The 13,277-nt window shown below is 37.6% G+C and overlaps 1 protein-coding gene across 1 annotated transcript; it reads right to left on the reverse strand.

Annotated features, from left to right (window-relative positions):
- Nucleotides 1–11,334: 11,334 nt before the first annotated feature.
- On the reverse strand, nt 11,335–12,515 carry LOC121136289 (PRAME family member 9/15-like). The gene is made up of 2 exons (XM_040736500.1): nt 12,235–12,515; nt 11,335–11,926 (listed from the first exon to the last, which is right to left on the reverse strand). The coding sequence occupies exons 1-2, from the start codon at nt 12,513–12,515 to the stop codon at nt 11,335–11,337; spliced, it is 873 nt and encodes a 290-aa protein (XP_040592434.1).
- Between the last annotated feature and the right edge of the window lie 762 nt (nt 12,516–13,277).

Genomic DNA, 13,277 nt, shown 5'->3' on the forward strand with positions numbered 1-13,277 from the left:
AAATGACTTCATGATGACGCTTACCTTGACTCATCTGGTTTACTTCTGCATCACTTCCTGTGGTGGAAGTGTGCGGAGCCTTTCTGGAAGATTCCTGCAGTGGATTAGGGTAAAAGGTACTCTGTCAAATGATATAAATAATGTATGTCATAAGGGTCTCATTTTCTGTCTCTGAATCTAATATGATATCTGATTTTAAGAAAATTGTTCATAAAATATAAGCAGTATGGAACTTGAATGGGGAATCTTACAGACACAGTTGGATTTAAGTCTATTTTTCATTTCTCATGACAACTAATGATGAATGAGTAATATTGTAGTGGGAATTCTAACTGGTCATGGTAATAAAAACCTGGAGTCAGATATAAGGGAAAATGTTGGAATATCAGAGAAGCAGAGCTGCTTGCTACTAGTTCTTACCTCTAGGAAATCCTATGACTGACTAGGTCAATATCCTGTCTGTACATAAAAGATCAAGACATGGGAAATTAGTTATCATAAAATAAATGCAATTGGTTTTTTAACAGGGAACTTTAAAAATGAATGTTAATTTCTGTACATGAATTTGAATGTAAACTATCAATGCGATACCTTAAGTAACATAATAGGCGAGCCTATATATTTAGAAAAGCCTGAAAATTAGAAAGTCAAATTATAATAAATATGATATAAAAGCATGATTGTTTATTTGTCCATATATCCTCAAATTTTAAATTCCCTCCACTGTGGCAAAAATATAAAGAGTTTTTTCTTTGATTAGTTATTTCTTGCCTTACTTTTGCCTTTACTGCCTGAAAATATTATGTTTGGGCAGTTTTCCCATTCAATACCTTAATTCTCCCATAAGTTTATTTTTTTAAAAATTGTCCAATTTTCCATCTACAATGATTACATTTTGATAACTTCTATATTTGAACATTTAAACTCCATAGGGAAATTAAGTCCAAGAATTTACATCAAAAATTGCTCTGATTACCTGAGTTTCACAATTAGATTTCTCGTTGATTTTTGAAAACACAGAAATCGATGATTCAGATACGAAGTTTTGTGTTTGAAGTAAGCACACAACAAAATAGTTGAATAGTGGTCAAAGAAATTTTTTCCTGTCTTGAATCTTTACTTTTTTGAATAGCAAATCAAGTTTTCATTGTTTTTAGACATTTCTTTATAAAAATGGTGAGATATTTCTTTATGCCTCCATTTCTCCTAGTCTCTGAACTTATCCAGTAATATTCACACATAGTTCCCCATCCAATTGCCTGTCCTAATGATTGTACACATATTAAAATCCATTGATCCTATAATCTTTCAGCATGAATTTATATAAAAATTACAGTACCAAATAAAGAAAAACTATAACATATCCTCATTCTGTTCTATTAATAAAGTAGGAAGGTGTATAATTAATATATGTCAACCTTCATTCCTCAGCATGGAAAATAACCATTTTTAGGAAACCATTACATCAATTCATTGTAAAACAGCTACTGAAATTATGACAAACACATGATACCCTTGAAAACTATGGTTATAAGTGGACAAACAAATGTGCACATTGATGTTAGGAATGCCTTTTCAGGAAAGTTCAGTCATTGTCATGTAATTACTCAGTGGTAATTCCTACTTGGTGCAGTTTATTCAAAAACTACCAAGTACTTTAAAGCCTTCATGTAGCTAGGGTAATGGGAGAGTCCTGGAAAAGCTGATTCCTTGGACTTTTCCCTCAGTTTCTCTCCACATTCTCTAGATATCTTCCATGTATAGGACATCACTCATGTTCCCTCTTCTGCAGTTTTCAGTGATGCTTTCCAGCCTTTATTTATAAATCCCAGGAAGGTGCAGATTCCTGAAAGTATAGGCTCAAAGGACCTGAAAAGCAGCTAATTCCCTGGTTCAGACAAATAAGCGAAATGAAGGATCAGCAACACACATTCCAAGCCTAGATATGTTACTAAATTCTTTTTTTAAATTTTTTATTTTAATTTTAAATAGCTTTTTTACATGTCAATTCCAGTTCCCTCTCCCTTACTCCCCCATCCTCCCCCCCAGCCTCCCACCCTATTGCCAATTCCTTCCACATAGGGGATATCCTGTAACCTATGGTAGGAACTTACTTGTTTTAAAAAAATCATCATGAGGTCACATTCTTCTTTCCATTTATCTCCATGATGGTCCTTTTGAAATAGTCCTTCCCTGGTGAAAGACATTCAAAATGTACAAATCCATTCTGATGCTCTTTCACTTAGCACACTTGACCCACTCCCCTAATTTCAGACAGAAGCATTCAATCAAATACTGTAAGCAAAGACTGCTCTTATAGTAAAAGAATACATGTGAATGTAAACTAAGCTATTTATATTTCCACCTCATAGAAGACTCGTTTTTAGATTTGTGGTTTTCATCAAAACAACTTTTTTTTAGAATGGTGAGGTTGATGTGCTCAAGATGTTTTAAATAGGTTTCAAGTTTCCTTGAAAAACCAAAAAGTAGAAGACCTGAAATTCTCTAGCAAATGAAGAAGGAATAAATAGCAGAAACAATCTAAGCTAAACATCTTCCAACACAAAGAGAAATAAATGTACAGTATAAATTCCAAGATGCTTACTGTCATAGTCAAAAAAGAACTTAATAAAAAGAAAAAACATGATTTTCCTCATGGAACCATCTTACTGTAGTCAGAGGAGTAAGACAATACAGTCTGACAGTGCTGTCATGAGCTGGCAATTTGTTAACTGTGAGATCACGGAATTAATCAAACTCTCTGGATGACCTCTACTAAAGTAGCAAGACACCTAGTCGCATGGATATGCATGCTTTAAAACATGATTATATTAATACCTCATATACATTAGTTGAATCAGATGGAATCCAGTGAAGAATTAAACATTCAGTCAACACTCTCTTCTTTTCCCTGGTTCAAATTGTAAGTTAACATTCACATTCATACACCTTAAAAATCTTACTCTGATGAAAAGATGTCTTTAGTCTGATGCCCTATATTGAATCAATAGTGAAAACTACTTAGGTAGATGTGAAACACGATATTTATACATGAAGTAGCTTCTAGTGTAAATACTACCTATGATACTAAAATAGAACAAATGCATCAGGAAATCTTCACCACCTTTGAATTCATCGAATAACAGAATGAGGGAAAGTATTAGCATTAGATACTTTAAAGTAGGTGACAATGTACAGTGACAATTCCAACTTAAGTCAAGAGGGTCATAGCCTCTCATAAATATCAAAGACAGAAATTTTCTGGACTATAGTACTAAGATCAGTTTGAAGACGATAAAAATATATTTTTGTGATGCAAAAAAATCTACTCCAGACACGTGGCTGCAATTCTTCATCCAGGGATGATGCAGCCTATCAGAGAGAACCTGAGACAATGATCATTGTGCTCCTCTCATTCTTACCCATTGTGTAATAAGGTAGAAACTCAATTGATACTGTTGTCACCATTGGACATAATCACATGTAAAACCACCTCCTTAATAGTATAGCCACTCTGAGGGAGGACTGATGAGCAAAGAGGTCAATACTGGACTGGTTTAACCCACTGAAACAGCTGACTTGTACAAGGCAGAGCTCTTGGACCCCAGACTGATGACTAGGAGGCCAGCTTGGGACTCTCTCTCAATCTTTCTCTCTCTCTCTCTCTCTCTCTCTCTCTCTCTCTCTCTCTCACACACACACACACACACACACAAAAACACACAGAGGCACACACATATATATTCCAAATACATAATTTATATGTATTCCAGGTTATGTACATGATCTTTATAAGAAAATACCAAATGGAAATAAAAACATTGATCAACATAAAACCAGTAATACCATATGATATCAAACAACAATTTTTCCAATTGATGGTACATACAGAGAGAATATAGCCATAACACCTTAGAATTAAATGATACCTTCATTCAATGGATCAAACTGAAAAGTAAGATAATATTCTGCCTGAGCACTACAGAATACATATGCCACACATCAGCATATAGAAGCTCCTCTTAAATGTAGCATATTCCTGTAAACAAAGGAAGCCTCAAAAATTTCAGAAAAGTAAAATAACTCTATGTATCTTATAGGAAAATTGAGTATTAAAAGTTAAAATTGACAGCACACAAAACTCTAGTATGCATATAAACAAATATATGACCCAATGATGCATGTAACTAATCTCAAAAAAGAACAAACCAAGCCCCCAAGCAGTAGATTGCAAGGATTAATAAAAATTAAAGCATAAATAAATTCAACAGAAACGAAGAAAACAGTACAAGGAATAAAAGAATATAAGAGTTGTTTTTCTAAGAAGATAAAGATACACAGACACTCTAAAAGAGGTTTCTCTCTATAGCAAACAGTCCATCACCAGAATGTACCAGTGGATATCAAGCAGAGATTAAGAGAGATAAGTGGGTACATCTACATTTCGACTCCAGCACCTATGGATCAGAGAATATTATAGCAGAGGTAGAAGGAAAGAGTGTAAGCATCAGAAAGTCTTCTGTAAAACAATCTTTCACGGCAAAGGAGGAATAAACAAGAACTGAACATAGACAATATCAATAGACTAGCTTAGAGAGAATATTGGGAGGAATCTCAGAGGTTTATGCTTCTAGACAAGGAATTGAAGAAAATGAATGACTGCTGAGAAAGGGAGAATGAGTCTCTTAGGAAAGAACCCTCAATTGCTGGTCCAATAAAATTGTAGTCATCACTAAATCTCAGTAAATACAAACAAAAAACCAGAATACAGTAGGTTGTAGTAATATATGTGTGGGGGTGGCATTTAACAATATTATATGTATATTAGAAAGAAGCTTGCTTCACATGTCAATCCTAGCTCCCTCTCCCTCCTGTCTTCCCACACCCCCACACCCCCGCAAAGTCTCCAGTAATTTCAAAGGAAGAAGAGACTATCACTTTGAGACTTGAAGGGATACGAAAGAATTTTCAGTATGTAGAGTCCTGTAGGGAAGAAAGGGAAATGGGAATGTGATCTAAATATACTTTAGTTAAAATGCACAGAAAAGTAAACATTCCTTTTTATCATACTTAGGAAAGGAAGTCATAAAATGATTTAATATTGAGTCTTGTTTTAGTCATACAATTGACTCTTTTTGTGGAATGTGAAACAAAGAAATCATGTTCACTTACTGATACATTCACTATTATTGTATCATAAAAATGTGTTTTTATAGAGGTGTAATGTGTTTTTATAGAGGTATAATGTGTATTAGTACAAGCCAACAGAATGTGTTGCTTTTCTAGAAGGCCTGGGTTCAGTTCCCATCCTGCCAACAGAGGTCAGAGGACAACTAGTCTATCCCTAAAGTCATGGGATACTACTGGGTCTTATCACAGAATTTATCATGGTATTTTGGAGTCATGTAACTCTTACTTGACAATTTAACTAAAGACACCCAAACCAACAAACAGTCACAAAGATGTTCAATCCTTAGTTACATGGATGAGCAAAATATTGTTGTCTATGTCAGAAGTTCTACTGTATTACATAAGTCACTTATGTGGCAGATATACCATTTCCCAATAGAAAAACTCAATTACGCATAATGACATAAACGTGGAATTGTCCTGTACTTAAACACTGATCTTTGAATGAGTGTTTGGCAAATTTTCAGTTGATTAAACATTAACAACAGCAGAAGTTGCCTAACAGACACATTTCTCAAAGCTTTGGAATGGTGTGGAATTTGCTGAGGACACAGAGGAAACTCTGCTTCTTGCTCAATTGAGTAAGGACCCAGAGTAACAATGTCAGCCTCTTACTCTGGATAGGTCACCATTGTAATGAACTCAAAATGAAGACGATCTCAAAGTATTTTGATTGCTTACTTGAAAACGGATCTCCACGCATTCTAAATTTATAATAAAAGCACCAATAAAAACCACTAGTAGACTGAAATAAATGCATACACAAAGCACATGAAATGGGGGAATACTGCTCTGGTTTGTAGGCAAATAGGACACATTTGAGTGTTGGATCATGGGAGTGTCTCCTTCAGGGAACTATTCCATCAAAGAGGCTAAAAGACAAAAGATGTGACTTTTTACACTCAGGATTAAACCAGGTTTCTAAAATTCTCCTGAGTGTGCACTGGATTCATGAAGGAAACTGAGGGTATGAATGAACTGCACTGTTCCATATCCTTGGGTTTCTTTATTTCCTCAATATATGTTTTTATTTAAATTAGAAATGTGAATACTTTGTATGTCAATCCCAGCTCCTTCTCCCACCCTTCCTCCCTTGTACCTACATCAGCCCCACCTTCACTCACCCACCCAAACCCCATAGCATTCCCTGTCGCGGGTTAGTCCCTCATTGGGGGGATTTCCAGAGTCTGTCTTTTCATCCAGGGCAGGTCCTAAGCCTTTCCCCATGTGCCCAGGCTGAGAGAGCATCCCTCTATTTGGAATGGGCTCCCAACTTTCATTCGTATACCACTGATTTACTACCCAGTTTGGGAAAATGGCTGTGCTAGATTTTAGAGATAGCTGAGTAGTAAACAGTCTGCATGAGTTCATTCATTACTCACTCTCCTGAGGATAGACAATGTGAATAGAGCTGTCTCAAGATCCTGCCTCTGTACTTTTCCAGTAATATACAATAACCATTGAGTGTAAGTGAAATAAACCTCTCAGCCTAATACCTATTTTTTCAAACACTTGCCATGTCTCCATAAAGAAAGCTATATGCTCTAATACTTCTTTCTATGAATCAACATTTATTTCTCACCCATGAGAAACCATTTTGGAGTGTTCCATTTGATATAATTTGAAGAGATTCATCCAATTCCCTCAACTACTTTCCCAATTCACCCTCTTCTATACCCACTCACCTTCGTTCCTCATTGATATAGCCCTCCTGTCAAATATCTGGGGTCACTATAAGATGAGGGTGATGCCTGTAGGAGCCAGGTATAATGGATGACTTATGAAGAAAGTGTCTCTGGGGCACAATCCACATGATGCTCATATGACATCATAGTCTCTGTGAGACGATTCACATGGAAGCTCAGGTTGCACAGAATTTCATTATGCAAACAGGAATTTCACATAAAGTTCTGCTATTATCTGAGGTCTTACTGACAGTTGATAGCTGTTGGGAGGGTACAGTCATTCTCCATTAAATGTGTAGACAAGGTGATCTGAACTAGCTCCAGTGAATGTTTGTATACCCAAGAGTATGTGGGCAGCTTAAATCTGACTCAGGGTTTAAAGAGCAAACAAACAATAACCAATTGTCAATATCTAAATGAATACCAATCACGTAATTTCAAGGAATATTTGAACTTCTAAACATGGAAAATTGACCTTATACATGACACTTTTAAAGGACATAGTTTCCATAAACTTGGGCATTTGATTTGCAAAATCTTTACCTTTGTTTTTTTCTTCAATATCTCCCCCAAATATAAGAAGCCTGCTGACAATAGGTAGGCTGTCCACAAACAGTGCCTGGTGGATCAATAACTGTCCATTGAAGTCTTTAAGATTTGAATCAGCTCCTTGATCATGAAGGACAGAGACAATTTCTTTCTCTTTGCTCTGTACAGCCTGTCGATATTTTGACAAAGAAAATACTGTGGAATCAAAAATTCAACATGGTTTCCCCCAGGTTTCACCATTTTCTCTATTTAAGTGACATTAATTTCACTTTCATTCTCACCACTAAGGCATACTTAATTACTGAAATTAAATCTGTGTACTACCATCATAAGAGTTGTGGCCTTCTTCTTATCAAGGGTATTGATCTCACTGTCCATATGTAACAGGGTAGAAATGAGATCCAGATGTCCATAGAAGCAGGTAAAGTGGAGTGCAGTTCTGTGGGAATGAGAAGAATTTTTAATGAAAATTGTAGGGTAGTATGTCAACATACAGAGTCACTCATGTATTTAGAGATAGTATGTAACTTTTAACTCCACTAACCCATGAATACATAATGAACTACATTCTATAAATATAGTTTTTGTTCTTATAATTTGCAATAATTGAACAATTTACTATATAGAACACTTGTGACAGTGTGGATAAAACCCACTACTGTAGCATACTAGATAAGAGCTCTATCACTGAGCTATATAGTCAAGAATAACTTACTGGAACTGAAAGAACAAGACTATTGGCTTGAAGTCCTATTGAATTTTCATGGTGCTCTGAATTCCTTTATCACCTAACTACTTCTCAGTCTTTACATCAATAAAATTGGTGACAAAGGCAATACTTTTCTCCAATTAGGAAGCATCAATTGCAACACTTTGCACTATTCAGATATGAGAGGCTTTGATGCTCATGATGGAAGTCCTCACCATACCTGGGGTGTAGATTTGGGGTGGGATGTGGGTGTCAGTAGGCGGCATGGGAGGATGGGAGTGAGAGGGAACTGGGACTGATATGTAACATAAAATTGTTTTTGAACTGAATCAAAAATTATGAAATAGAAAAATATATCTATGTAAAGTACTATTCACCATAATTGAAAATTATCAACCACAAAATCTAAACTTCAAGTCAAATGACATAAGTATAGTATTTCAATTCAAATATGTTCTTTATATTTAACAATAAGTAAGTTCATAAAAAATAAAGGAGCTAGATGTTTGCTAGGCCTAATATCTACATCTAATATGAATTCCACAAGTGAGATTTGGACACTACGGACCACCTCGAGTTAAGCCAAAATCATAAAAACAAAATACACTGTTGATTTGTAAATCATGACATTCCCAGAAAGCTTTATTTCCCCTATCAAAAGTAACAATAAGCATCAGAAGCAATGTTCAGGGAATTTGGAGCTTGTCAGCACAGAATGTTCTGAAAAATGGTGCCTGATCATGCAGTGCAAATAAGCCTCCAGAACAGGATGAAGCAAGGAATGAAGAGACCTAAGAGAAATCTTGGAAATCTACTGAGAAAGAGGGTGATATCCCAAGGACACTAGTGAGAAACAACAAGATAATGAAAGAGTAGGAGGAGAAAAACGAGCCCTCAATCATCTTTCAAGTTTATATATTTATATTCTTCAGATAAAAATACAAATGTTGGTTAAATAAAATTGTTCATAACAAGTCTCATTGTATGTTTTCCTAGATAGGTTTAAGTGGGAGGGAAAAAGTTATGAGGAACATTGCTTCAATTTTGTACTTTCTACAGTTTACATACATTGTGATTATTATGTACTGTGAAATTAAATCCCAGTTTCTTTGTTTTTATTACATGATTCTGTTCTATACTCAAAGCTCCTAAAGAAGATGCTCCAAAGGGGAATTATGGAAAGAAAGGGATCTGTGATTGACATGTGAAGCAAGGTTGTTTCTAATTTATATAAACGAATTAAAACAAGAAGGGAGCAGTATCATAGGTGAAGTCTTCTGGGAAGTGTTTTCCAGAGTTGGCACACAGAAGCTGTGTTAAAGGGACAGGCAAAGTCATACCTTTTTCTGGCAGCTGAAATGAGTAGTGTCAGGTGGTAATGATTTTGAAGGCATTAAGGTGTTTTGGGAGTAGTTGAGAATCGGCACTGTGTGGTAGGGCTGTGGTCCACAAAGAGAGTGATCTAGACCCAATTGGTGAATGTGTATTCAAATTGCAGCAAGAAACTCCAGCAGTTTAGACATACCAGTACAATAGCATAACCACCAATAACTGCAGCAGCCATGGAAGAGTTACGACCGGAGCTTAGGACAGTCTGTGCAGGCAGCAGTGACTGGAGCTAGGGAACTGAGGGACTCAGGACAGAGGAACTTGCCTGAAAGCAGACCAGAGGATGGTGAGTGAATCCTAGACATTGTGCACTGCAGTTATTTACATAGTTGCAGTTTGATGTGGCTTTTATTTGATTGTGACTGTGCCCCAGTTCTTCTCTGTTGGAATGAAAAAGTATTTCACTTAATTTTGATTTGGTGGAACCCAGCAGCTGTGAGAATTTGTGTTCTAAGTTGATGCATACATTTTTTTAAGAAAATGTATTAATCAATATTTGAATTTGTAAGAATATGTGCATTTCTAAGTTGTAAAACTTTTTATATTGTGAAGTTGATATTTAACTGTGATGTTGGTGATGAACAAGAAAGAAAAGTTTGTGAGTTAACAGTGGCAACTTTGGTTGTCAAGTTGACTAGGTGTCTATTGTCCTGGTTAATTTTTTTTATTTTAATTTTAAATAGCTTGTTTTACATGTCAATCCCAGTTCCCTCTCCCTCCCCTCCTCCCACACTCCCCTCCCCCCCCCAGCCTCCCACCCTATTGCCAATTCCTTCCACATAGGGGATATCTAGAGTCTGTCTTTTCACTCCTGGTAGGGTCCAGGCACTCCCCTAAGAGTCCAGGCTGAGAGCATCCCTCTTTGTGCTATGGGCACACGATGACTATTTGTATTCCAGGGATAAACACTGATCCACTGCTCAGGGCCCCATAGGTTGCCCAGGCCTTCTCGCTGACACTCACATTTGGGGGGTCCAGATCAGTCCCATGCTGGCCTCCCCGCTGTCAGTCTGGGGTCCAAGACCTCTCCCCTGTTCAGATCAGCAGTCTCTGCTAATTTTATATAAACTTGTCAACAGTTGGAATCATCAGAGAAGGGAACCACAATTAAGAAAAATGCCTCCAAAGATGTGGCTGAAGGAAAGCCTGCAAGGCATTTTCCTTTTTTAATTTTTTTTTTATTTTTTGTTTTTCGAGACAGGTTTCTCTATGGCTTTGGGGGCTGTCCTGGAACTAGCTCTTGTAGACCAGGCTGGTCTCAAACTCACAGAGATCTTCTTGCCTCTGCCTCCCAAGTGCTGGCATTAAAGGCGTGTGTGCCATCAACACCTGGCTGGCATTTTCTTAAAGATGGATTAAATAAATGTTGTTTATTTAAATTAGAAACAAACTTGTTTGAATACACTTCATCTGAGCTATTTCTCCATTCCTTTTACTTTTTTCAAGAACTAGAAATAAAATTCTTCCTAGTTCAGTTGAGCTTTCCTAATAGAAATAACTGACTTTTCCCCAACCTAATAACTCATCTTCCACTTAACTGATACAATTATTGTAGTGCACATTTCTTCTTTAACCTAACAGAATCCCTACTCTTTAATTTTCTTTCAAACTAACTCTGTGTGCACATGAGTAATTTTGCCTGTGGAGGTCCCCAGAGTTCACTAGATGCCTCAGAGCTGGCCCAAATGTGAGTGTCAGCAAGAAGGCCTGGGCAAACTATGGGGCACTGAGCTGTGGATCAGTGTCTATCCCTGGTATACAAACAGTGAGGAGGATATAGAGCTCAGGTGAGGAGCAAGCTCTATATCCTCCTCACCTGAGCACTTGGTCCAGTCTTTCATTTAGGAAGAAGACACCATTCAAATAGAGTTGCTGGAGCTTGTTGAGTTGGGAGAACTGCGAAATGATCTCTGTAAAACACCATTCTTTCAACTCTATGTTACTAAACCATTCTGAAGGAATGGAGATATTATTCACAAGGAGTTTCTGAAGGTTTCTCATCTTGCCCAGGCCAGGGGCAAACGTTGCAAAGGTTAGCAAGTCCCAACATGCATTCAGTTCCAACTCCTGTATAGACTTTGGCTCAAATACCTCCAGCAGCATAAGGGGCTTATAGACAGGGAGGGCCCCAAACTCCAGCTTTTCACAGATCACCTGCAGCACATCTTTCCTCTGTTTGGCCCACGAGTGGAAATATTTTAGCAATAAACAGAGATCCACTGACTGGAGGGAAAGGTTCATCATCACAGTCACAACCTGATTTCCCTGTCGTATGGGAAGATGCATCGCTGGTTGGCTCTCACCAATGATATCTGGAGGGCAGACACCATCCTCTGTTGCAGCCCACACCTGCCAGAAGTTATTCTCTGCATCCCGAAGATCAAGCACTTCTAGTTTGCAACTCCTGTTGGTCAAACAAGAAAGAGAATCAAGTGACAGACAGGACTAGCTATGTACACTCTGCCTAAACCCTACATATTGACTTCCCTAATTCCATTCTTTAAACCATTTCTATTGGCTAGGGGAAGAAGATGCAGAGGTAGAGTCACTGTAGGTATCTACATTTATTAAGGTGTGCTCCACAAAACACCGTCCCTATTCATTTATGCACTTCTGTAAGAAAGCTCTGATTCAAATTGAACCCATTCTGAATTCTGTAGTCACCACCCACTACCCACACTCTTCCCTCCATGCTACCAGTTTCTCACTTACCTCTGTCGATCCTTCTGCTTAATCAGCAGGTCAAGGCCATCCAGCACAGCCTGCATAATCTCCAGGTCAGGAATCTTCATGAGGGCTCCCACAGGAAGGCATCTGAAGGGCCAGGCTGCCACCATGGCCCTCAGGATGTTTGTTTGTTTGCCATCGAAGGCCCCTTGGAATAGGGGTGGGAAGAGTTTCATGGGGAGGGCCTTCAGAGCAGAGATAGCAAATGCTTCATCTTTCAGCAGACTTCTTATGGCCAGCAGCTTGAGCGAGGATGGGGATCTCATCCTGACCTTAATATACACAGGTTCTATAGAAAGATGCAGAGAATAAACCTTTTTGGGCATGCCCCTTTTCCCCTTCATTGCCTAAACCATGGAGGCTTTCTGTCACTAGTCTAGAATAGCCTGAAATCACGTATTGTCCATTAATCCTTTTCTGACTTTCTCATGGCCATAAATCCCTCTAAGATCACTTGGAGATGAACACCGCTGGAAACAAATCTCTCTGTTATTTGACCAATAAAAATCTCTGTTCCAGTGAATACTACTGCTCAGGATAAAGAGAAATTGGAGAATCAAATGAGAACCAGATTCTTCTGTTGGCAGCCATCTTTAAATATCTGTCATGATCCTCAAGAGCAAAGTGATATTTCCCTCAGGCAAGTATGCTTGGCATTCTATCAATGGAACTTGTTGGCTGAATATAAGAAATGGGTAGAATTGCCATTAATTGGAAATCTTTAGAACCTGGAGCCACAGTAAGCTCCAGACCACTCTTTAGGAGGTTGATACTGGGAATTGTCATCTTGTTGCTTTCCTGAGATTCATGGCAAAATGATGTTCTCTAGAATTTTTTAAGCTGCCTTTAATAAGTCTGTAGTCACTTTGAATTAAATACCTTCAAAGAAGATTAGAGTTGTTGGACAGTGCTTGCTAAATGTGCCTTAGCCCTTGAATATAACAACCTCAGCAATATATAAAAAGACACATAATTTTAGCTCGAGGTCTCATTAATCATAACATTTGCCTATATATGCACTTCTAGGC

The sequence above is a fragment of the Mesocricetus auratus genome, unplaced genomic scaffold (assembly GCF_017639785.1).
Source record: "Mesocricetus auratus isolate SY011 unplaced genomic scaffold, BCM_Maur_2.0 Super-Scaffold_100057, whole genome shotgun sequence".
Classification (NCBI taxonomy): domain Eukaryota; kingdom Metazoa; phylum Chordata; class Mammalia; order Rodentia; family Cricetidae; genus Mesocricetus; species Mesocricetus auratus.

What these genes read in the sequence shown, in the direction of transcription:
- LOC121136289 (XM_040736500.1), bottom strand. Translation starts at nt 12,515, where the DNA reads ATGAGATCCCCATCCTCGCTCAAGCTGCTGGCCATAAGAAGTCTGCTG. An exon ending in AAGCAGAAGGATCGACAGAG is followed by an intron (nt 11,927 to 12,234) that starts GTAAGTGAGAAA and finishes TTTGACCAACAG; the next exon opens with GAGTTGCAAACTAGAAGTGC.